The 26,181-nt window shown below is 39.3% G+C and overlaps 1 protein-coding gene across 2 annotated transcripts in view; it reads right to left on the minus strand.

Annotated features, from left to right (window-relative positions):
* OTC (ornithine transcarbamylase) overlaps nt 1–26,181 on the minus strand; it is a 67,725-nt gene that overhangs the window by 35,073 nt on the left and 6,471 nt on the right. For both annotated transcript variants that reach the window (XM_070750572.1, XM_070750574.1), the window contains 2 exons: nt 23,974–24,127; nt 16,980–17,102 (listed from right to left, as the gene is read on the minus strand). In XM_070750572.1, the coding sequence (XP_070606673.1) occupies nt 16,980–17,102; nt 23,974–24,127 (277 nt within the window). The remainder of the gene's footprint in view (nt 1–16,979; nt 17,103–23,973; nt 24,128–26,181) is intronic.

Below are 26,181 nucleotides of genomic sequence, written 5' to 3' on the forward strand. Positions count from 1 at the left end.
CGAAAAATGTGTTAAAATCCTCGGCACTGTTCTGTAAGGTCTCCCCAACTGCCCCCTGGTTAAGGAGGGAGCGGGTCACCCTAAACCGAGCGGCAGGGCAGGGTTCTGCTGATGCAATCAAGGCAGCATGATACACATATCTTGCCACCTTGAGCGCCACTTTGTAAGTCTTAGTATGAGCTCTTACAAATGTTCAATCGGATTCGGACTTACTCTTCCTCCATCGCTTCTCTAGAAGTCTCTTCTGGCATTTCAACTCCCAGAGCTCCTCGTTGAGCCATGGATCTCTACAGGGTCTAGTGCCATAGAGAGGTTGCAATGGCGCAATCTGGTCAAGAGCCTCCCCTGCAGCCTTGTTCTGGGCCTCAGCAAGAGACTCTGCCGAACTGTGGACAAGTGCATCTGGAATAACCCAAAGCGCCTTCCTAGTCAGTTCTGCCTCCCTGCGGGGAAGGATTGGAGCCAGGAAGTAAAGCCGCAATAGAAAATGGTCTGACCATGACAATTCAACACTTCTATGCCCCTTAGTCTCAGACCATTGCTCAGTTGCTCAGAGAGGAATACCATGTCGGGTGCGTGCCCCCCCTCGTGAGTCAGACCCTGTACTACTTGGGTCAGGTCCATGGCTGTCTTGGTGGTCATGAACTCCTGCACTAGCCTAGAGGTTTCACCGAGTGACGGTAGGTTAAAGTCCCCCAAGACAATAAGTCTGGGGAACCCCACCACCAGCCCGGCTACCTCCTTGAGCAGCACAGGCAGGGCTGTTGAGACGCAGCTGGGAGGCAGGTATGTGAGTAACAAGCCCACCTGAACCCCTAAGTCCAACTTCACCAGGAGGGACTGACAACCCGCAATCTCTGGAGCAACAAGTCTACGCAGGCAAAAGCTCTCCCTGGCTATAATAGCCACTCCTCCCCCCCTTCCCTGGGGTCGAGGCTGGTGCCATATCTGAAACCCGGCTGGGCAAATTTCAGAGAGAGGAACTCCTCCCTCCGCGCCCAGCCAGGTTTCAGTCACACATGCCAGGTTGGCCTCCTCATTCAGAATCAAATCTCGGATGAGGAGAGCTTTATTTACCACCAACCTGGCATTGAGTAGCAGCATCCTGAGCCCAGGGCCAGAATTACACTCATCACCAGGGCCTTGGTTTGAGAGATCGGAGCCGGAACAAGGGATCATTATTAAACAGCGATCTCTCATTCCCCTGGAATGGCTAGCTCCGTGACTCCCGCCATATCTGCCTCTCCCCAGCAACAATATTCTGACCCTCTGCCACCCCAGAGATCGGTGCCCCCACCCTCCCGCCTCTCCAGTGTCAGGTAGGCCAATTAAATCATTCATACCATTTCCATTCATTTCATCCATACCAAAATCCCACCCACCCCACCCATAGCAATAACTCATTTCATACATATTATCACACCCGCCCCAATTATCCATCAATTTTTTTAAAAAAAAACCCAATTTACTCTAAAAAATTATTCTAAAATTAGTATTAATTAATATAATCAATATTAAAATATAACTGAAATTATAAACTAAATTATATAGGAATATAGACAGAGTGGTTATGCTAAAATCCAATAATGAATATATAATAATAATATATAAAATATAATAATGAAATTTGTTAGTTTGCTCTAGTTTTCATGCAACAGACATTTTATATTTTTCAACTACAGGTAATAGGCAAATAATGCACCAAAACTTAATACGTATATATAAACCTGTATATTTTTATTAAAATTAAACAAATTATATTCACAACAATGAATACATGAAATAATATATTTTATATGTTTATCAAGAAAAACTAAATTAGTTAACAAGTTTAAAATGTTCAAAAATTTAAATTTCTCATTAACCTTGTCTTCAGTTTGTGTTCCTTTTGCTTCTGCCTTTTTTTTGGTATTGAAATAAAGGATTGTTTCTTACAATTGTCCAACAGTAGTCTGCAAGCATTGATGGGCTCCATTTATCTTGATATCTTTTTCCCATAGTTACAACATTGTCAAGTTTCCAGATAACATCCAAACTAAATCAAAATCTGAGTCACAGCATTCCTCGGAGTTCCAATTTATTTCCAGAGCCATGCTGGCATGTATACAGGGAAACTTGGATCTGAATTTCTCAGTTGAACATTCACATCCCTTGTCCCCTACCCCAAACTTATCATGTTTTCCATTCAGATTGGGCCAGTGTGGCCAGTCTTTTCTTCACTTTCACCCTGGTGGACAGGCATGTCCTTGAACCACTTGAAATAATGTTTTGTAGCTGCATCTGTTCCCTCCTAACATTCACCCCTCCCAAGTTCCCAGAAATATCAGGTCTTCTATAGATAATGTGGCAAGCCATTAATTTATCACCAACTTCTGCAGTGGCTTGACAAATATCTTGATGAAAGTGCTCCCCATGCTTGTCATTCACTGCTCCACAATTTGATGGGGGGGAAATTCAGATGACAGTGTAAAAAATGAATTTTAAGGACATTTTACAACCAAGATTTGTGTAGGCCTGGATGAGTTTTTCAACCACTTCCTTGTAGTTTATTGTTTCCAAGAAAATTTTATGTCACTAACATGAATCCTATCCATGTCTTTTCCTTGCCATGCAACAAAGAAACACATCATTGTTAATAATCTGTGGGCCAACAAAAATTCCTTCATTTATTTTTGTAGCACTAAGCCTTTGGATCTGTGGGCCAACAAAAATTCCTTCATTTATTTCTGCAGCACTAAGCGATGGAAATTTACTCATCAGTCTGCTTTATTCCTGTCCATTGCCTTCACGAAGTTTTTCATTAATCTCAACTTGATGTTTGTTGGAGGTAGTAAAATCTTGTTGCTGTCTACAAGTGCTGGATACTTTACATTTTTATTCCCTGGTTGCAGTGTCTTCCGTAGCAGCCAGTCTTTTTTGATATAGTGCAATTTATTTATTGTTAGAGTTGAAAGGGACCATGCAGGTCATCAAGTCCAACCCCCTGCCTGAGCAGGAATCCTAAAGCACCCCAGCCAAATGGCAGTCCAATCGCCTCTTGAAAGTGTCCAGAGTTGGGGAGTTCACAACCTCCGCAGGCAGGCTGTTCCACTGGTTGATCGCTCTGACCGTCAGGAAGTTCTTCCTTACTTCTAGGTTGAATCTCTCCTTGGTCAGCTTCCAGCCGTTGTTCCTCGTCCGGCCCTCTGGTGCTCTGGAGAATAGAGTGGCCCCCTCCTCTCTGTGGCAACCCCTCATATACCTATATACAGCTATCATGTCCCCTCTGGCCCTTCTTTTCTCTAGGCTATCCATGCCCAGTTCCCGCAATCTGTCTTCGTAAGTCTTGGTTTAAAGTCCACTAATCATTTTGGTTTCTCTTTTCTGCACCTTCTCCAGAGTTTTAATGTCTCTTTTGAAGTGTGGTGACCAGAATTGGATGCAGTACTCCAGATGTGGTCTGACCAGGGCGTAGTAGAGTGGTATTAATACTTCCCTGGTCTTGGAGTGTATCCCCCTGTTGATGCAGCTTAGGATAGTGTTGGCTTTTTTGGCTGCTGCTGCACATTGCTGGCTCATGTTTAGTTGATTATCCACCAAGACTCCAAGATCTCTTTTGCAGTCACTACTGCTAAGCGGGGTTTCTCCCAGGCTGTATGTGTGTCTAGGTTTTTTTTACCAAGGTGAAGGACTTTGCTCTTGTCGACGTTGAACATCATGTTGTTATTGTGAGCCCATAGTGTTAATCTGTCCAGATCTTTCTGTATTTTGAGCCTGTCCTCTAGGGCAGAGGTCCCCAACCGCCGGTCCATGGACCGGCACCGGGCCGTTGGGGGTTTTCAGCCGGTCCGCGGCGCCAGGGCCCCCTCGGCCTTTCCGCACCACCAGCGGCGCTCCCCCGCCAGCCAGCCAAGCCCTGCGCCCGCCGGAACCGTCTCCTCGCTCTCCCCCCGCCGCGTTTGCAGGAGGTGGGGAGGGTCAGGCGGCCCGCCAAGGCCAGGAGGGACGCCGCTTCCCCCCCCTTCCCTCTCTCCGCCTGCCGCTGCGCCTCCTTGACGCCGACAGGAAATGCCGGCAAAGGCTTTTCTCAGCGGAGGTCTTCAATGTCGGGGGCGCACGGGCGGTTGCACGCGCTCCCTATCTCCCTGCTAGCCCACTCGGAGTATTCAAAATAAGAAAAACCTTTGCCGGCGAAGGCTTTTCTTATTTTGAATATTCCGAGTGGGCTAGCAGGGAGATAGGGAGCGCGTGCAACCGCCTGTGCGCCCCCGACATTGAATATCACCTTCGCCGGCCCCACCTCTCCTGCAAACCCCCTTGCTGAGAGCCCGGGGCGAAAGTGCTCTCGCAAAGGTGAGGCGGGCAGGGCGTGCGCTCGTCACCGCTGAGAAGAACGGAGAATGAGAGTGAGTGATAGCAACAGACAGCAAGATAGAGAGAAAGTGAGAAAGAGAGAGTGAGAGAAAGGGGGGGAGAAAGAGATAGCAAGAGAGAGAACAAGAGAGAGAAAGAGCGTGAGAAAGAAAACAAGAAAGAGTGAGAGAGAGAGAAAGCAAAAGAGACAGAAAGAAAACAAGAGAGAGAAAGTGAGAAGAGAGAGAAAGAGGGGAGAGAGAGAGAAAGAGAGGGAGAGGGAGAAAGAGAGAGGGAGAGGGGGGAGAGATAGCAAGAGAGGGAGAGAGAGAAAGAGAGAGGGAAAGGGGGGAGAGATAGCAAGAGAGGGAGAGAGAAAGAGAGAGGGAAAGGGGAGAGAGGGGGGAGAGAAAGAGAGAGGGAGAGAGAGAGGAGATAAAGGAAGAGGAGAGAGAGAAAGAAAGAAAGAGGGATAGAAAGAGAGAGAGAGTGAGAGATGCTCAGTGAGCCTTTCTTTGAAGTTGCCTTTCTTTCTTTCTTTCTCTTTCTTGCTTTCTTTCTTGCTCTTTTTCTTTCTCTCTTTTACCTTCCCTTCCTCTATTTCTTCTTTTTTTTCTCCTTCCTACCTTCTTCCCTTACTCTCCCCTTTCATAAGTTTCCTTGCTTCCTTCCTCTGTTCCTGTCCCTTCCCCCCTTCTTTCTTTCTTTCCTTCCTTCCTTTCCTCCCTCCATTTCTTGCTTTCTTTTTCCTTCCTCCCTTCTTTCCTCCCTCATTCCCTTCTTTCACTCCTTCCTCTCTTACTCTCCCCTTTCACACCTTTCCTTGCTTCCTTTGCACCTTTCTTCTGTTCCTGTCCCTTCCCTCTTTCCTTCCTTCCTTCCCACCCTCCGTCCATTCATTCACCCATTCCTCTCTTGATCGCCCCTTTTACGGCGCCGCTGACAGCTAGCTCCCCCCCCCACCGGGCCATGGAAAACTGGTCTAGCTTAAAGCCGGTCCCTGGTGCAAAGAAGGTTGGGGACCTCTGCTCTAGGGTGTTGGCTACCCCTGCCAGCTTGGTGTCATCTGCGAATTTGATTAGTTCCCCTTCTACTCCCTCGACCAGGTCATTGATGAAAATATTGAAGAGTACAGGGCCCAGGACAGAACCCTGTGGTACCCCACTGCCTACCTTCTTCCATGTGGATTTGGAACCGTTGAGGACAACTCGTTGCGTGCGGTTGGACAGCCAACTGTTTATCCATCTGCATGTGTTGTAACCTACCCCGTTTTTTCTAATTTGGATTAGGAGGTTGTGGTCAACTTTATCAAAAGCTTTGCTGAAGTCCAAGTACATGAGGTCTACTGCGTTGTGTTGGTCCACTGATTTGGTTATGGTGTTGAAAAATGATATGAGGTTGGTTTGGCATAATTTGTTTCTGACAAACCCGTGCGGGCTGTTGGATATAATGTTGTTTGTTTCTAGGTAGTGGCAAAGTTGTTTTTTAATTATTTTCTCCAGTATTTTTCCAGGTATAGAAGTCAGACTGATTGGTCTGTAGTTGCCTGGGTCAGTCTTTTTACCTTTTTTGTGAATGGGGACTACGTCAGCTCATTTCCAGTCTTCTGGAAGGTCTCCAGTGGTCCAGGTCTCCAATTCTTTCACATGACTGTCTCATTCACACAAGAAGCAGCAATAATTAGTATATCCATCTTGAAGACCAAGTAAGATAGCAACCACTTTCAGGTCACCACAGATTTACCATTGATATTGACTGTAGTTAATGTGTCTCAAGAGCTCTTTCAAATTTTCATATGTTTCTTTCATTGCAACTCCATAAGCAACTGGAACGGATGGCAGCCAATTGCCATTATGCAGCAATACAGTTTTAAGACTCATCTTAGAAATATTAACAAACAGTGGAAAAAAAGACTGAACAACATGAAAAAAAATTGGAACAGGTAGATCAAAAACTTATAGAGTCACATAGAGAATTGGAAAACTCCCTTATCCAGTTGGAATTGGAGAGATCATCATATTTCCTAAGATTCCAAAATGTAGTGGAAGCAGAAAATGAAAATCTGGGGGAGATTATGACAACAATAATTTCAGGGATATTACGGACTAACAGAGAGGAGGTGGTAAGCGAATTAGACGAAATTTACAGAATTAATACGAATTATGCGAGAAGACACCGATTACCGAGGGAGATACATCTAAGATTCTCGAGAAAGATCACAAGGGACAGGGTATACGCAGCCTCTAGAGAGGGGAAAATGACGTACAAAGGTAGAGAACTAAACATCCTAAAACAAATTCCCAGAAAGATCAGAGAACAAAGAAGAGAATACAAAAGCCTAGCTTCCCTCTTGAACAAAAAAGAAATAACATTTAGATGGATAACACCAGAGGGAATGATGATAAAAATAGAGGGAAGAAGGGTGAAAATCAATAACCCAGAAAAGGCACAGGAGATATATGAACGTATAACCACCCTAGACTCAGAAATAGAGAGTGGAGACAGATTAGAATCAAGTAAAGAAGAGGAAATAGAAACAGAAGGACAAATAGAAAGGAAACAAGACCAAATAAGTTCAGAGGAATTAGGGAAGGAGAAAGGGAAAGAGGAAGGAACCAAGACTAGATCCCAAATGGCAGCTGCAGCAGATAAGCAAAACTAACTCTTCTCTCCCCTGAGGGGGACACCGAATTAAATGTCTTCAGACACCAAATTGATCTCAATAAATAAAAATGGTCTTAACAACAACTGTAAGAGAAAAAAGGTCTTTTCCAAACTCCTCGGCCAGAAAGCACAAATAATATGTCTACAAGAAGTACACATTAAATTGGCCCATAAGAAATTTCTAGAATATACTAAATTGGGAGAACTACATGCATCATTAGATGAAAATGAAAAAAAAAGAGGAGGATTAGGGCTTCCGGATCTAAAACAATACTACAGGGCAGCGAGCCTAACATGGATAAAGGAGTGGATTAACCTTACAAATAAAAAAATACTGGTATTGGAAGGGCATGACCTACAGATGGGCTGGCATGCCTACATATGGAAAGATGAAAAAAAAACACTAACTACCTTCAATAAACATCTCATAAGAAAATCGCTCCTTAAAACATGGTACGAGATTAAAAAAACTTTTTACAATAAAATTCCCAGATGGCTATCCACCATGGAAGCTATAACACACCCAAATTTAATAGACCCAACTAAGATTATTAGCTATAAAGAAATCCTACACCCAAATGGTGACCTAAAAACTAGACAAGAATTGGAGTCACAAAACTACAAGATTGACTGGTGGACATATACACAAATCAAATCTAGATACAATAAAGATAAACAAACTCCAGGCATAGCAATCTCCACTCAAACCCTAGATAAGATACTAACAGGAGGCGAGGACAAACAGATAACTAAATTATACCAGATTCTATTAGAACAGGACAAGGAAAAGGAAGTGATTAAAAACCCTATGGTAGCTTGGGAGAAAAATATACAAAGAGAAATCCATATAGCGGAATGGGAAAAAACATGGAATGCAATAACCAAAATTACCCTATCATCCGCATATAAAGAAAATTATTACAAGCTCTTCTACAGGTGGTACCTTCCACCGGCGAGATTAGCCAAGATCTATCCAGCACTACAAAACATATGCTGGAAATGTAAGAAAGAGAAAGGCACTTTCTTCCATATGTGGTGGTCCTGCCCGAAAATTCAAAAGACCTGGAAAACTATTCATAATTGGCTCAAGGAAATTACAAAGGAAGAAATAGAGTATTCGCCCGAGGGCATGCTTCTTGGAATTTGGAAAAGACCATACTCAAGGCAAACACTCTTCCTACTGACACATATAAACACAGCGACTAGAATTGCAATAGCGCAAACATGGAGAAGTGAACAGATCCCCAATGTAAATCTAATAATTGATAAGATATATTCATGCGCAGAGATGGATGAAATGACAAACTTACTTAAGGGAAATAGAATTAACGAATTTAAAAGCATGTGGTGTAATTGGCACGAATGGATTCAGAAAAAAATTCTTACATAACAGGATACAAAATTGCAGTACAAATTGTAAACAACAAATACCTTTCAAATGCTTTTATGACGCTTATTATTGCATAGTATTAAGATAATGTTATTTTTAAGACCTAACTTAACTAAGAACGATTGTAACAGGTAAAAAAGTTGGATAAGATCTGTTTATGGAACAAACAACTTGTGATATATGTACTTAAGAAAACAATAAAAAGAATTTTTTTAAAAAAAGAAATATTAACAAACAACTTCCACTCAACTGGATTATAATCTATGTTGATGGCCAACATTAAACCACAGATGTAATTACAAATAGCAATACCACTTTCCTGGTCAAAGAATGGAAAAAGATCTTTTTGACCATCACGGAATAGAGATGTACGAACATCACTTGCCAGGAGATTCCACAATTTAGTCTTAGAAACATAGAAACATAGAAGACTGACGGCAGAAAAAGACCTCATGGTCCATCTAGTATGCCCTTATACTATTTCCTGTATTTTATCTTACAATGGATATATGTTTATCCCAGGCATGTTTAAATTCAGTTACTGTGGATTTACCAACCACGTCTGCTGGAAGTTTGTTCCAGGGATCTACTACTCTTTCAGTAAAATAATATTTTCTCATGTTGCCTTTGATCTTTCCCCCAACTAATTTCAGATTGTGTCCCCTTGTTCTTGTGTTCGCTTTCCTATTAAAAACACTTCCCTCCTGAACCTTATTTAACCTTTTAACATATTTAAATGTTTCGATCATGTCCCCCCTTTTCCTTCTGTCCTCCAGACTATACAGATTGAGTTCATTAAGTCTTTCCTGATACGTTTTATGCTTAAGACCTTCCACCATTCTTGTAGCCCGTCTTTGGACCCATTCAATTTTGTCAATATCTTTTTGTAGGTGAGGTCTCCAGAACTGAACACAGTACTCCAAATGTGGTCTCACCAGCGCTCTATATAAGGGGATCACAATCTCCCTCTTCCTGCTTGTTATACCTCTAGCTATGCAGCCAAGCATCCTACTTGCTTTTCCTACCGCCCGACCACACTGCTCACCCATTTTGAGACTGTCAGAAATCACTACCCCTAAATCCTTCTCTTCTGAGGTTTTTGCTAATACAGAACTGCCAATGCAATACTCAGATTGAGGATTCCTTTTCCCCAAGTGTATTATTTTACATTTGGAAACATTAAACTGCAGTTTCCATTGCTTTGACCATTTATCTAGTAATGCTAAATCATTTACCATATTACAGACCCCTCCAGGAATATCAACCCTATTGCACATTTTAGAGTCATCGGCAAATAGGCAAACCTTCCCTACCAAACCTTCCCCTATGTCACTCACAAACATATTAAAAAGAATAGGACCCAGAACAGACCCTTGTGGCACACCGCTTGTAACCTGTCTCAGCTCAGAATACTTGCCATTAACAATAACTCTCTGATGTCTATGCTTCAGCCAGCTTGAAATCCACTGAACTATCCAGGGATTAAGTCCAATCTTCACTAATTTATCTATCAGCTCTTTATGTGGAACCGTATCAAAGGCTTTGCTGAAGTCCAGATAGGCAATATCCACGGCACCACCTTGATCCAACACCTTTGTGACATAGTCAAAGAAATCAATGAGATTAGTCTGACATGATTTGCCTTCAGTAAAGCCATGCTGATTTGGGTCCAATAAGTTATTATTTTTAGGTGCTGATTTATCCTCTTTTTGAGTAGAGTCTCCATCATTTTAACTATAACTGATGTCAAGCTAACTGGCCTGTAGTTACCAGCTTCTTCTCTACTGCCCTTCTTGTGGATAGGCACAACACTGGCCATTCTCCAATCCTCAGGAACATCTCCTGTTAACAGGGGTTGGTTAAACAAATTTGTCAGGGGGGTAGCAATGACAGATCTGAGTTCTTTAAGAACTCTCTGGTGGATGCCATCTGGATCCATTGCCTTATTTATCTTTAATTGTTCAAGTTCTTCTAAGACATCGGCTTCTAAGATCACTGGAGCAAATATGGATTTGTTAAAGGAAGGAAAATTTATGAACCAATAAGAAACGTGGTCAATGTTTTACACCATGCTACCAGTACCAAAAGAAAATTAAGTATCTTAAAATTAGATGTCTATAAGGCTTTTGACAAAGTTAACCATGACTACCTATTTCAATTATGTAAAGACTTAAATATGGGAGACATATTTTGTAGAGTTATAGAAACAATATATAAGGATAATGTGGCTCAAATCAGAGTAAATGGCAATAGAACAGAAATGGTTAAAATTCAGAATGGAACTAAGCAGGGTTGCCCACTATCCCCAATGTTATTTGCATTAGCAATTGAGACCTTAGCAAACAAAATTAGAAATGATAAGGAATGGAGAGGCTATCAAATAGGGGAACTTGAATTGAAATTAAACTTATTTGCAGATGATGCTATAGTGATGTCTGAAACCCCAATTGAAATGATGAAAAGAATAATGATAATGCTTCAGGAATTTAAAGATCAATCTGGACTTAAGGTTAATATAGATAAATCAGAGATAATATGTTTAAATACTGGCCCCAAAGAACAAATCGAGATTCAAAAAATTTCAGGATTGAAATTAGGTTGTAAAAAAATGAAATATTTGGGAATTTGGTTGTTCAAAAATCCAATAAAAATAGTCACGGCCAATTATAACCTAATATGGAAAAAAATCCAGAAGCAGATTAAAAATTGGAAGGGTAAAAAGTTAGGAAGAATGGCTAAGATTAGAGCCCTTAAGATTATGATAATACCAAAAATGATGTATTTGTTTCAGGTTCTACCGGGTAGTTTTCCTGAGGCAAAATTAAGAGAATGGGATAATAGACTAAACTTTTGGATTGAAGGAGATAAAAAACCCAGAATAAGGAAGCACTGGCAGTTTGCACAAGAGAAAGAGGGGGGTTGGGGCAGCCCATATCTATTATTATATAGAAATGCTTTTCAAATGGAAAGGTTAATGGAGCTACAGTTATGGGGGGGAAAGAAATGGGTAGAATTAGAAAAAGAAATTAATAATATAAATAACAAAGAACTATTGTTTAAAAATTGGAGTAGAATCGAAACCAGTACCTTAAGTGATCCTTTTAAAGCATGTTTAGAAATATGGCTTAAATGGCAAAGGAAAAGTGGAATAAAGGTATCCAGGCTATCAACGTTATATGTATTGAATATAGGGGATGATGTTAATCTAAGTAGAATTATTAAAGTATTAAATAGTAAAGGGATAACGAGAATTGAACAATTATATGAGAAAGATGGAAGAGTTAGTAGAACCAGATTGGAATGGTGGATTGGTAAACAGAAATGGTTGCAGATTAATGCAATATGTACATATTTAAACAAAAGTGAGAATAAAGAAGCTTTCTTACGGGAAGAAAATAGTTTAGAAAAAATATTAAGTGAAAAGATAAATGAAAGTAAAGCACAAGCTGGTAATATATATAGAATGCTATTGCACATGGAAGAAGAAGTAACAAAAAGTTTAACAAGATGTTGGCAGGATGATTTACAAATAGATGAAAGAGAAATGAAAGAAATAATAGAAAATATATACAAGATTAAAAATACAAGAGTTAGAGGGATGAGAAGAAAATTTTTACATAAATGGTATTATACACCTGTACAAATTGCACACTTCCAGGGGAAAGAGAAGGGTAAATGTTGGCATGGGTGCCAGAAAAAAGGAATTTTTATGCATATGATCTGGGAGTGTGCAGAAATTCAGAAATTCTGGAATGTAGTGCAGAATGAAATTAATAAAATGTTAAACATTAACTGGATTATTACAAAAGAAATAGCAATTTTAATTAAATATAGGGAACTAGGAGAATTTAAGGAAATTAAAACCGCAGCATTGGAAAGTGCTCAAGCGGTGATGGTATTAGGTTGGAAAGATTCTACAAAATGGACAGTACAAAATTGGTACTGGTATATGGTGGACCACATACATTTTGAAATTATGGAAATAAGATTAAATAATTTTGATGAGAAGAAATTGGAGAAGCTGATGATGCGATGGAACAAGGTAAAAGACTATATGTTAAGTAGAATCTGTGATGTAAATATGAAAAATAAATTACAATCACTCTTTCAGTAATATTTGTTCAAGATAGAGCCAAGGATTAATAGATAGATAAATAAGCAAAATATTTTTTTTGAATCCCTTTGTAGGGGTGGTGGGGGTGACGGTGTGTGTGTGTTGTTAGGTGACGGGCACATGCACTGTGCACTGTTATATGTTTGTTTTATGTAAACCTATAAAATCAATAAAAATTATTAAAAAAAAAAAAGAATCCGTACAGCTGGAAGCAATGCTATATCCCTCTATAGTATTATTTTGTAAGGTGTCTTTTGAGAAAACTGAACAGAAGTAGCTATTGAAATGGTCAGCGATCTCCTTATTCCCATCAATGCATGTATTATTCCCGGTACTAAGCTTTGTGATGATGCAGTTTTTCTTCTTCCTATCACTAATATATCTGAAGAAGGTTTTATCCCCCTTCTTTACAGATTTTGCAATTTCTTCCTCTTTTGAGGCTTTAGCAGCTTATATTATCTGTTTCGCCTCCTTCTGTCTCATTTTATAAACCTCTCTATCAGCTATACTTCCAGACTCTTTATACCTCCTATAGGCAGCCTTTTTTTCATTGACTATAGCCCTTACATCATTGCTAAACCATAGCGGTTTCTTCTTCCTTTTACCTTTAGTTATTTGCTTTACATACAGTCCTGTGGCTTTTAAGATGGCCTTTTTCAATACAGTCCACTGGGTGCTTGCTCCTGCCATTTTATCCCTCCCCTTTAATTCATTATTTAAACATTCCCCCATTGCATTAAAATTTGTTTTTCTGAAATCCAATACTTTGGTTGCAGTATAGGATTGCTCACAATCAGTTTTTACATCAAACCACAAACATAGATGGTCACTGCAACCTAAATTTTCTCCCATCTTCACCTCTGAAACCCAATTCCCATTCATAAAAACTAAATCTAGAATATTCTCCCCTCTAGTTGGTGTCTTAACTAGCTGTGCCAGAGCTGCTCCTGTAAAGGCCCCTACTATATTCTTACTTTTGCATGTGAGGGCACTGGGGATATTCCAGTCGACATCAGGCATGTTGAAATCACCCATAACCACAATATCTCCCTTTACTGCCATTAAGGTAAATTCATCCACCATCTTGTTGTCATGTTCCTCAGATTGCACTGGAGGCCTATAGATCACCCCAATTCTAATGACAGAACCGTCTTTATTTTGCATGCAAATCCAGAGGGTCTCCAGATCTTTACATGTATTTTGAATTAGTATTGTTTTTAGACTTTCTTTAACATAAATGGCTACTCCACCTCCCCTTCTCTTTAGTCTATCCTTCCTATACAGTGTATATCCTGGTATGGATATTTCCCATTCATTAGAATCCTTAAACCATGTCTCAGTTATGGCAACCAGATCCAAATTATCTCTAGATATTATGGCCATTAACTCACAGAGCTTGTTGCTCAAGCTTCGAGCATTCGTGCACATTACCCGAAGAACATTATTATCATTATTAGTTTCCCCTTATCATCAACAACTACATCTATTTTATTTACAGCTCCCTTTTCATAAGCTTCCAGAAACTGATTTATCCTCATTGGTCGGGGACAGAAATCATCCACATCTGTTACATCTCTGTCCCCTTTACCTAGTTTAAATGCCTGTCCAAAACAGTTCTGAATTCCTCACCGAGCACCTGGGTACCTCTGTATGATGGATGCAAACCATCCCTCTTAAACAACTCCCTATTAGACCACCTACTGACATCATGACTTACATAGGCAAAACCTTCAGCTTTACACCACTGCCTTAACCACACATTAAACTCTCTGATACAAGTTGTTTTATCCTCCTGGCCACAAACCGGAAGAGAGAGAAACAGATAGAAAAAAGAGAGGAAGGAAAAGAGAAAAAAAAAGAATGGGAGTAAGGAAGAGAGAAAGAAAATCAAAATCTAGTTTGAAACTAGCTCAACTATTTAAGTGGCATTTTGATATTGATAGAGTTGCCCTATTATGAGCTCACTGTTATAGACACACAGTACAGTATTTTATTTTGAAATTCTCTGAGGCAAAACAGGGTGGGTTTTTTATTTGTTTGTTTGTTTGTTTGTTTATTTGTTTATTTGTTTATTTATTTATTCATTTATTTATTATTTGTTTATTTATTTCTGGGCCGCCCAGTCCCGAAGGGACTGCCGCTCAGACACTATACTTTTCCGCCCAGCCCCCCAAAAAATTAGAGGGAACACTGATCAGAAGTAATACGAAAAGAAGCAGCTAAAAGAAACTGTATTCGTTAATAACTTTTTAAATGCATATAAGAAATTTGAATAACTAATTTTTATCCAGATGTCAAAAGTACAGGAGGTAGCACTGGATGGATTATGAATACCCAAATTGTCTTACTGCTGTTCACTCAAGGAACACCACACAGGCATGTTTGCAAGCACAGTACAGTAGAACCTCGACATACGAGCTGCTCTATATACGAGCATTTCGAGATGCGAGCTAGGAGGGGAGAGATATTTTTGTTCTACTTACAAGCCCAAATTCGGGATACGAGCGCCAAGGAGCAAAATTAACTGCCCTCACCCTGCCTCGAGCCTCATCTCAAAGAAGGCAAAAGCACGCGCGGCGCCTCCAACGAGCCTCGGAGGATTCGGGGCAGCTGCTGCTGGGAAGCCCGCCAGGCCGGCTGCGACCTTTTAAAACACCCGCGCCGCTTCGCAGCTGTCTCCTGAAGCCGAACGCGGAAGTTAGCGTTCGGCTTCAGGAGACAGCTGCGAAGCGGCGCGGGTGTTTTAAAAGGTTGCAGCCGGCCTGGGGGGCTCGGGGGCCCCCCGAGCCCCCCAGGCCGGCTGCAACCTTTTAAAACACCCGCGCCGCTTCGCAGCTGTCTCCTGAAGCCGAACGCTAACTTCCGCGTTCGGCTTCAGGAGACAGCTGCGAAGCGGCGTGGGTGTTTTAAAAGGTGACAGCCGGGCGGCAGCGGTTTTTTTTTGTTGTTGCACGGATTAATTGACTTTACATTGTTTCCTATGGGAAACAATGTTTCGTCATACGAGCTTTCCGACTTACGAGCCTCCTTCCGGCACCAATTAATCTCGTAAGTCGGGGTTCTACTGTACTAAAAAAAGGCTTCTCCGTATGTGAAAAAAACAAAATGGCGGTGCCTACTGCACCACTAAAAGAATCGGTCTAGTGGGGAAGGCAGGCCACAGTTACTTCCTCTTTTATAGAACCTGTCCAAACTGTTGGGAACCCATCTTTGATGTGATTGTAGTTCAGATGCTTGGCAACTACCTCATTTTTACAATGGTTGCAGCAATGTCCCAGTCACATGACCACTTTATTGCCAGCTTTAAGTTAACAAGGAAGTGAGCAGGGAAAGTTGCAAATTGCTCTGGTATGCCTCCCACCCCTGCATTTCTGAATCCCACCTTGCTTTCTTGGGCCTCCCTGCATTTGCACATATGCTTGCATGCATCCCATACCCTTTTTTTCTGGCCTCACTGTGCTCATATGCAGCTGGTGCTCTCCTTCCCTGGTCCCTTCCTCACTTTCACTGTATGTGCTGAACTGCATCACCCATTCCAACTCATGTATTGCCTGTGACAGGCTTTCCAGGGCCTTTCCTTGCAACACTCTCCTCCCAGACTCCTGATGTTTCTCCCATAACAACCCAACGTCTTGGCTTAAGATAATAACAGGGACTCCCTGGATTCCTTTGCTAAGTGATTTAGTCATGTAACACTGTGATTTACAATTGCATTACTTAGCAATGGCAATCCAAGTTCCAATTGCTATCATAACTGGAGGAGTGCCTGTGATTTGTGGTATACCCTGTGTTAAACAAATGAGCTGATTTATTACTGATACACATTCAGCTACAAAATACACAGTGGAGGAAAAGCAGGGAGTGGGAGGATAAAAAGAAGAAACAAAATTCACTTTCTGTCTGTAATAATGAAACTTAATAAGAGTTCTTCTCCATTTTCTCTGCTTTCCTAATATAGTATCCCAGTGGTGGGTTGCTACTGGTTCACATTGGTTCGGTGAACCAGTAGCGGTGGTGAGAGACTCCATCCACCCACTTGGACATAATCAAAAATGCTCTGGGCAGGCACAGAAGCTTGCAGGCACACCTGCACATTCCCGTTCCCAAAGTGGTAGCATAGTAATGGAACCCATTACTGCAGTATACTCAGAATGATAATCCTGAATTATACTCTACCATATTTGGAAAGTCCATTTTGGATGAAGGCTATTCAAAGGGAATAAGGTGAAATGGTAGCAAATATTTGCAAGTCATATTTGCAAAATGTGGACAAGAATGCTCTCTTTTAAATTATTTTAAATTAAATTATTTCTGGCTCACCAAGTTCCTCATAGTTAAACTCTATGCCTAGACTTAGTAGGTAAAAGAAAAAAAAGATGATCGTGTACTTCTTCTGTACACCTCATACTATATTTAAAACCTTTTAAACATTGAAGTATCACAAACTAACTTCTGTTTATAACAGTTAAACCCCCTTACCTTTGGAGTAGCAACATGAAGATTCATCCCAAATTTAGCAGCACTCAACAGAATAGAATTTAGAACATTGTTTCCATCGCCTATCCAACTGAGGGTCAATCCATTCAAGGACCTATAATGTTCCTATCCCAAAAAATAAATAAAGAGAGAGGGAGAGAAGGAAAGAGAGAGAATATAGAAATTGGAATCTTTTGAGATAAGAAGCAAAAAGAAAAAGGTTAATATGCATTATATATCAATAGCATTGTATATTTGTTAAATCTGAATATTTTACTCATAAATTACAGGTAATAATTGGCAATAAGTATTGGTTTGGGCTTATTAGTTTTCAATCTAAATTTTACTTGCTCTTTTTTATTTCAACACAGGGTATTTTGTTAATGCAATTATTGCTATAACTGTTCATTATTATTCATTATTATTAATGAATTAGTATTTTAGCCAAGACTGAATCAATACAATATTGTTATAATAATAAATGGGAAATCATATTTAACTTTGCAATAGCTTTTTTTTTAATTTTTTTAATTTTGGCCGACTATTATCATAATAGCCTTAGTGTCTAAGGAGATTCTCGGTCATCCAGGTCATGGATGTCCCAAAGGTGCTTTTTTCATGGAGCAACTGAACTTTCTGGGTTTTTTTCCTTTGAAGACATTTCACTTCTCATCCAAACCTCCAGATGACCTTAATAACCCACTAAAAGAATACAAACTGAACATCTGTCTGCAGAGAATATAAATCCTTCCATTCCCCACCATTCAGTCGAAAGCTTCTTGGATGAGACACAAAATGTCTTCAAAGAAAAAACAGAAAGTACAGTTGCCTTTTGAAAAAAAACACCTTTAGGATAATAGCCTTAGATAATTCTAATATCTATTTATTGCTTGCCATGGCTAGCCAATAAAAGGTGTTCTCTAATCCCTCAATAAAAGTTATATCAGATGATGGAAGCCAAACAGTAATTTCCATTGCACTGTCCTTTTACATCCCAGAATCTAAGGGGGAAAAAGACATATGGTTGATAATGTAGAGTACATTATGGGCAACATGGAACTTGATAGATAGAGTTCAAAGAGTTGATATTGAAACTAATGTGTGTGCAGATCATAATCCTATTAGTATTATTTGGAAAGGCAAAATCAAAAGACTGAGGTGGACTCTAAAATGAGAAATATTTCAAGAGAAGGACTTTGAACTATTTATAAATAAAGAAATTGGTTTTTTATTCCAAGAAAATTAAAAGGAAGATACGTCTCTACAAATACTTTGGGATACTACTAAAGCATATTTTAGAGGTTTAGTGTCGACTTGTATGGCCAAGAGGAACAGACAAAATATGGAATACAAATGAAACCTAGAAATAAGACATTGAAGCCTGGAAGAACAATTACAATCATATCCACAAGATTTAGAAACACAAGAGAGGCTGGATTTAATTAAATGTAAATTAAATTTAATAGAAAGTGAGGAAGTAGCTAAGAAGATTAAAGCAATGAGACAAAACTTTTTTGAACATGCAAATAAACCAGGAAGATGGTTGGCTTATAAAATAAGGAAGGAAAGAGAAAAAATTGATAAAATTGTTAGAAGATGAGAATGGACATTTACATCATAAAGAAGAAAAGAAGGAACGAGTATGGAGATATTATAAAAATTTATATAAACAAGAGATAATTGATGATAAAAAGATATGTCAATATTTATAGAAGGCAAATTTACTGAATATTCCAGAATCCTACAAAGAAGCACTTGATAGTAAAATTACAATGATGGAACTATCCGGAGCTATTAAAAAATAGAAAAATGGAAAGGCTCCAAGATCGGATGGTCTACCAGCTGAGGTATACCAGATAGTATACCAGCTGAGGTATACAGAACCTTGAAGAAACATTTGCTCTATTAATGCTAGAGTTATTCAATGAAGTTATGTCAGAAGCTATAATTCCAGATTCCTGGACAGAGGCTTAAATATCTTTGATACCAAAAGAAGGAACAAATATTTTGAAAGTGAGGAATTATAGACCAATATCACTACTAAATGTTGACTATAAGATATTTGTTACAATAATAGCTAATAGACTTAAAAGATATTTGAAATGGATTTCTTCCTAAAAGACAAATAAGGGATAATATGTGGATAATTCTTAATACTGTAGAGTATTATGAGCAACATCCAGAGAAACAAATGGTCTTGATGTTTTTGGATGCACAAAAAGCATTTGACATTGTAAACTGGCAACTTTTGAATAGACAGCTACAATATATGAACTTTGGGACGAGATTTTTACATGTTGTGGAAGCAATATATGGCAAACAAACAGCAAGGATAGTGATAAATGGAGAAATGACTGGAAAAGTGGATATTATTAAAGGAACAAGGCAAGGCTATCCATTGACACCATTGTTATTTATTTTGACATTAAAAGTATTAAATAGAAATGTAAGAGCAGACAATGAGATAACAGGACTTAAAATATGAGAGGAAGAATATAAGCTACAAGCATTTGCAAATGATTTGGTTTTTATACTTGAAGACCCAATTACATTGGGCCCAAAGCTTTTATTGCAAATTGAAAGTTATGGAGAAGTTGCTGGGCTTAAAATTAATAAAGACAAGACAAATTTGATCATAAAGAACATGACAGAGATTTTAAAAAATGGAACTTAGAGGACTTTTGGACATATAAACTGTGAAAAATTAAGATATTTAAGGATCCAGATGACATCAAGATGCTCGTCATTAAAAGAAAATAATTACATAAAAGTGAAAAAACAGATTGAAAAAGACTTGGAGAAACGGAGAACTTTCCAGCTATCTTTGATGGGTAGAATTGCATTAAGATGAATATACTACCACGTCTGATTTTTCTATTTTCAACAATTCCAATTAAAATTGACAAAACTTTTTTTTAATGACATGAATAAGATTATGACAAAATATGTTTGGGAAGGGAAAAAACGATAATTAGTATTTAAATGTTACAAGATGTTAGAATGAGAAGTGGTTTTGGACTTCCAAATTGGGAGCTTTACTATCAAGCTACAGCAATGGTTTGGATTAAAGAATGGATAATATTGAGAAATAAAAGACTTATGACGTTAGAAGGACATGATTTACAGATAGGACGGCATGCATTTGTGTGGTATGAAAAACAAATAATACATGGGTACTTCCAGACGTCATATGCAATTTGGGGAAAAATGAAAAGTAAACACTATATTAAAGCACCTTTTTGGATTTCACTAACAGAAGCCTTGACTCATTAGATTCACTTTCATTGATGGGATGCCAGTGGGAAGATATCCGAAGTACAACTGTACATATGATGAGGGGGTGAAAGATTGGGATGTGACTATTAAAATGACAATGTTTTGAAAGGTATAGGAATTGCACATCCTAATAATAGAAATTTAGAATTATAGAAGAGGGGTTATTATTGTCATATCAAGAAATAAAAGCACCTTCCAAACTTGTATTCTTATGTGGCAATATGGCCCTAATAAAGCTGCCTTTCACATGGAAAAGTAGATGTGCAATTGGTTATGTGAAAGCACCACACAGATTTACAAGGGAAGTGGTAGACACAATAAAGAAAGAGGGAAATGTTTTTCTGGAACTGATAAAAGTAGCATTCAATTTCTGTGCAAGGAGAAACAACAGTTCCAGATATAATGTCTATATGATAAAAATCTACATAGAGTTTTTATTTGAAAAAGTTAAAGTTATTATAACTCCTAATAATTACAAACTTGCACAAACTTACTTTGTTTGGGAGTGCAGTTAGACCCACTAAATGGACAAATCAAAAGAAACTGTTAAAACACATATTACCAGTCTATGATTGTGTAGTATATGGGCAACTGGATAAAAAGGTAGAAAAAGTTGTATACACATCTGTACCTACAGAAAATGCATTCATTTGTGCTGAAAAAGAAGAAGTTGAAGCTGTAGGACAAGTTTTATACTTACCTATTTTTATTCTGTGGCTTATATGCGTATACATTCATTTCTGTAAATACAGTAGGTGGGCCCTGCACCATAGGATGCCTAACCACATTTATGGAGGGGAGCACATTTTAAAGATGTTAATCAAGAAACACAATTCTATTATGAAATGAACACCATAACATGATAGCCATCTACATACAGAAATTGTAATAGAGAAAGGTGAGGTGAAAGAACCAACATATGAACATGTCCCAGAAGGTGGAGAAACAGTACATATACCACATGTACCTTATTATGAACATATACCAGGGCAGTGGCCTATATCCCTAGTGTTGTTTGATCCAAACCAAGAGAATATCTATAGGGGTAACAGATCTCTCACCCATGAATATGACGCATGATGTAGTAATGAGGTAGTAGTACTATCAAAAGTGTAAGTTGATTTGTTAACTATGTTTCCCTGGTTTGCTTCACAATATAACCACAGGTAAATAGGACATCTTGCTTGTGCTTTAGAAAAGGTATTAATGAAACGTCATCTGTTATAGCAGCCCTGGCAGATAAAAAGGGAAGAACAAGATCTATACTATAAAACCAAGTTACATATTATTGATAATGAGAAAGAAGTGAATTGTGCGGGACGTACAAATTAAGCACGATCCATCAAGAAACATAGAAACATAGAAGATTGACCGCAGAAAAAGACCTCATGGTCCATCTAGTCTGCCCTTATACTATTTCCTGTATTTTATTTTAGGATGGATATATGTTTATCCCAGGCATGTTTAAACAACTGATCTTGTGGAATCTAAGATCTTTTTCTTATTTTCTTTGTTCTTTTACCATGTCTTCCCCTCTGTTGATCTGTTTTCTCTGATCGACTTCTTTTTAGAATGTTTTCCCTTCCTTCTTCGTGGTCACGCTGCTATGGCCAGGTGCCAGCCATGTCTGGAGCCCGGTTCTTCTTTCCTGGAGCTGCGAGACAATCCCTTCCCTTCAGGGCAGTGGCGCTCTACCCCTCAGGATCCAGGAGACCCCGTTCTTGGAGCAGACCCTCCAAGTCCAATATGATCACTCTAACCCAAGGTGACTGCAATTTCAACTCCCTCTATCACTTCTTCTCTGTTTAGCTGTTTAGTCCAGTATAGCTGTCCCTCTACTTCCCTCCTCTACCTTTTGGACAACTAAGTTGTCAGCTAGGTTGGTTAGGAACCTATTTAATTTCTCACTTGGTACAGAATAACTTTTCCAATTGATATCTGGGTAGTTGAAGTCCTCCATTATTACTGTGTGTGTTTCCTACATATGTTCATTAGTTGATTGGCAAAAAGGATATCCACTTTTTCTGCTTGATTGGGTGGCCTACAGTATACTCTTATGGCCATATGATTCTTTTTTCTTTTACTGTATGTTGACCCATATGCATTCCAGGAGGTTTTCTTCTTTGGTTATGTGTACCGTATTTTTCAGAGTGTAAGATACACTGGAGTATAAGAAGTACCTGAGTTTTGGGGAAAACAAAACAAAACAAAAAACCAATCTGCCTCTGCCTCCCAGCAATTTGGCACCCAGCAACCAGCAAACAGCATAGATGATTTACAGCTGCTGTGGCCTAGAGGTGGAGTTCTTGCTTCACAATCAGGAATTTGTGCATTCGATCCTACATAGAGGCAAATGTAGGGTCTCCTGCTTGGGCAGGGGTTTGGACTAGATGACCTGCAAGATCCCTTCCATCTCTGTTAATCTAATCTAATCTAATCTAATCTAATCTAATCTAATCTAATCTAACCTAACCTAACCTAACCTAACCTAACCTAACCAAATCTAATCTAATGATATACACTGTTTGCTGTGTATTTCTGTGCATGTGCTTTTGACCCCTAGAAATAGGGAGAAATCTATATTATGGCAGCAAGTTTTCTTAAATGTAGTCCACTAACTCCTCCCAATATAGATCTACTCCAAACATGACTAATTCAGGGTTTAATTCAGTTGCCTTATCTTAATATTAAACAGGACCACTGCTACATTTCAGATTATACTTTTACAGATCATGTTAAAATTTATATGACTTTCTGGAAGTATGGTTATTCTATACTATTTAAAATAAGATACAGTAGCACTGGACCTCTTCAGATGAAGCATTTATTTTTAAAAAAGCTTCTTGATTTTGTTAAGTAGTCTAGAACAATTATAAAGCAGTCTTTAAAAAAATAAGTCCAATAATTTGAACATTCTATAGGCATTTATAGTTATTGTCCTTGCAGCAAACAACAAACAGACAGTTTCAGCACAGTCTGATTAGCACAAGAAAATAAAATTCTGCCTTACCTCTCCCTGCAATCTTGGATAGTACAGTCCATTGTCCAGAAATCTTAAGTTGTTTTGGTGACACCAACCTTTTAGTCAGTGGTTCACTTCTAGAATTCTTTGTTCTCTTATCAGATGTTGTCCTTTCATTGGCAGTATAGACGGGAAAACTACTTGTGCACCTAAGTCCTTAACTTTCTTGCCTAGCTGCTCATAATAACTCAATATTGTTTTCAAGTCCTTTTTTGTGTCATTTGTCCCTACATGCAGTAATAAAAGGGGGTTGTCAGAATCCCAAAAGATGTGGAAACTGGAACCTCTTGATGGAGAAGAGACCAGTGAAGCCTATGTTGACTCTATAAAATATATCAATATTATTGCCCAAGTACAAGATATGGGAGCAATGTATAACAGCAGCTTGCTGGGAGATTGAATCTGAAATAAGAATTGAATCAGTAATTTCTTAACTATGGGTCCTTGTGCATTGATGATGTTACCTAGTTGGTAATGAAATGTCCGCAACAAAACCACTAAGCTCAGAGTACACTAAGAAGTCCCACAATTCAACCCCGAGATACAAATATTTTTTTCTATTGATTTCTTAACTTCAGTTCAAATCTTAACTCTCTAGGATAGACCTACATATATTCTTAAACTCAAATATACTGAACTTTTTAGAAGAGCACAAATTGCTAAAAGTATAGTTTAAATCGAAGAATAGAAAACTATTACCTGAAGTGTAAGATAATCTGCTAAAATCTGGATAGGATGTTCAAAATCAGACAAGCCATTTATCACTGGGATTACGGCTTCTTCTGCCAGTGTGATTAGGTCACAATGTTTATATACTCTGGCCATGATTGCATCTGTCATGGTTGACAGTACCCTATTGAAAACAAAATATAAAGCTTTTGCAAATTATCAATCCAATAATTATCTCTGGATCCTGCCCCTAAGGACTATACCATCTGTCTGTCTTTGGTGCTGGAGGTGGGGAAGAAATAACCCCCTCAAATAGGCTAGCAACTTGGCCATCTTCCTAGATCCCCAGCGGACACAAGATCAACATCCCTCAGCTGTGACTAGGGGGACCTTTGCACAGGTTCACCTAATGTGCCAGTTGTGACCCTACCTAGATCAGGAGGCTCTTCACATGGTCATTCATGCCCTCATCACCTCATGCCTTGACTATTGCAATATGGTCTACATGGGGCTAGTCTTGAAAAGCATTCGGAGACTCAATTAGTCCAAAATGCAGCTGCACAAGCTATTGTAGGTGCACCGAGATACGCCCACATTACTCTAATTCTCTGTGAGCTGCATTGGCTCTCAATTGGTCTCCGAACGCAATTCAAGGTGTTGGTTATCATCTTTAAAGCCCTACATGGCTTAGGATCAGATTACCTATGGGACCTTCTTCTACTGCACACCTCCCAGTGGCCAATAAGGGCCCAAGAGTCAGCCTTCTCCAGGTTCCGTCTACTAAACAATGTCATGGGAAAGGGTCTTCTCTGTGGTGGCTCCAATGCTCTGGAACCAACTGCTTCCTGAGATCCATACTACCCCCACCTTATTGGCCTTCCAGAAAACCATTAAGACCTGACTTTTCCGGCAGGCCTGGAGCCTCTAGGTTAGTATATTGATTCAGCCATGAATGATTGTGAGATATGCATTTTTAAAGGTTATTAAAGCGTTTTAAATTGTCTTTTAATTGTTGTTTTCATTGTAAGCCCCCAGAGTCCAAGTGGAGTTGGGCAGCATATAAATTTTACAAATAAATAAATAAAATAAAATATCTCCCAATTTTCCTTCTACCTGAATAATTTTAACCATTTACACACTTTAAAATATGTAGCGCTACATGTCTATGTGCTAGTTATGTTGCAGGGGATGCACACAAATACACAGTATCAATGTAAATTGGCTGAATTAAACCATAAAAATATATAGTTGCTGAAATTCTATATCAAATTTATTCAAAATAATACAATAACATTATTTAAAGTAAAATAATTAAACTAAACATTATTTAGGGAGGGATGTATGAAGCTAACTATTTTATTTATTTATTTATTTATTGGACTTATATGCTGCTCCTCTCCGTGGACTCGGGGCGACTCACAACAAATAAAAAAACAATATACAATAAGACATTTGAAATCCAATTAGTATAAATGACTAATCTAAAACCATTCTAAAAAAGCTAAAACAGATTCAGATCACAAACATACTACATACTCATTGGCCAGAGGCTAGGGTCTAGTGACCCCAAGCCTGGCGGCATAAATAGGTTTTCAGATTCTTGCGGAAGGCATGGAGGGGGGGACAATATGAATCTCCGGGGGGAGCTGATTCCAGAGGACCGCCCCTCCCCCACAGAGAAGGCTCTTCTCCTAGGCCTCGCCAAGCGACATTGTCTAATTGATCTGGAGAAGGCCGACTCTGTGGGATCTAACCGGATGCTGGGATTCATACGGCAGGAGGCGGTCCTGCAGGTAATCTGGTCTGATGCCATGTAGGGCTTTATAGCTCATAACCAACACATCCTGAAACCAATTGGCAGCCAATGCAGCCCGCAGAGTGCTGGAGAAACATGGGCATACCTTGGGAGGCCCGTGACTGCTCACGAGGCTGCATTCTGTACAATTTATAGTTTCCAAACGCTCTTTAGAGATAGGCCCATGTAGAGAGCATTGCAGTAGTCAAACCTGAAGAAGATAAGGGCATGAGTGGCTGTGAGTAGAGACTCCCTGTCCAGATAGGGCTGCAACTGGTGCACCAGGCAAATGCCCCCCTCCCCACAGCCAAAAGATGATGGTCCAATGTCAGCTGTGGATCAAGGAAGACACCCAAGTTGTGGACCCTGTCTGAGGAAGTCAAGAATTCCCCCTCACCAGGGTAATGGATGGACAGATTGAGTTGAGGTGTCCTTGGGAGGCA

This window comes from Erythrolamprus reginae, chromosome 4 (genome assembly GCF_031021105.1).
Source record: "Erythrolamprus reginae isolate rEryReg1 chromosome 4, rEryReg1.hap1, whole genome shotgun sequence".
Lineage (NCBI taxonomy): Eukaryota > Metazoa > Chordata > Lepidosauria > Squamata > Dipsadidae > Erythrolamprus > Erythrolamprus reginae.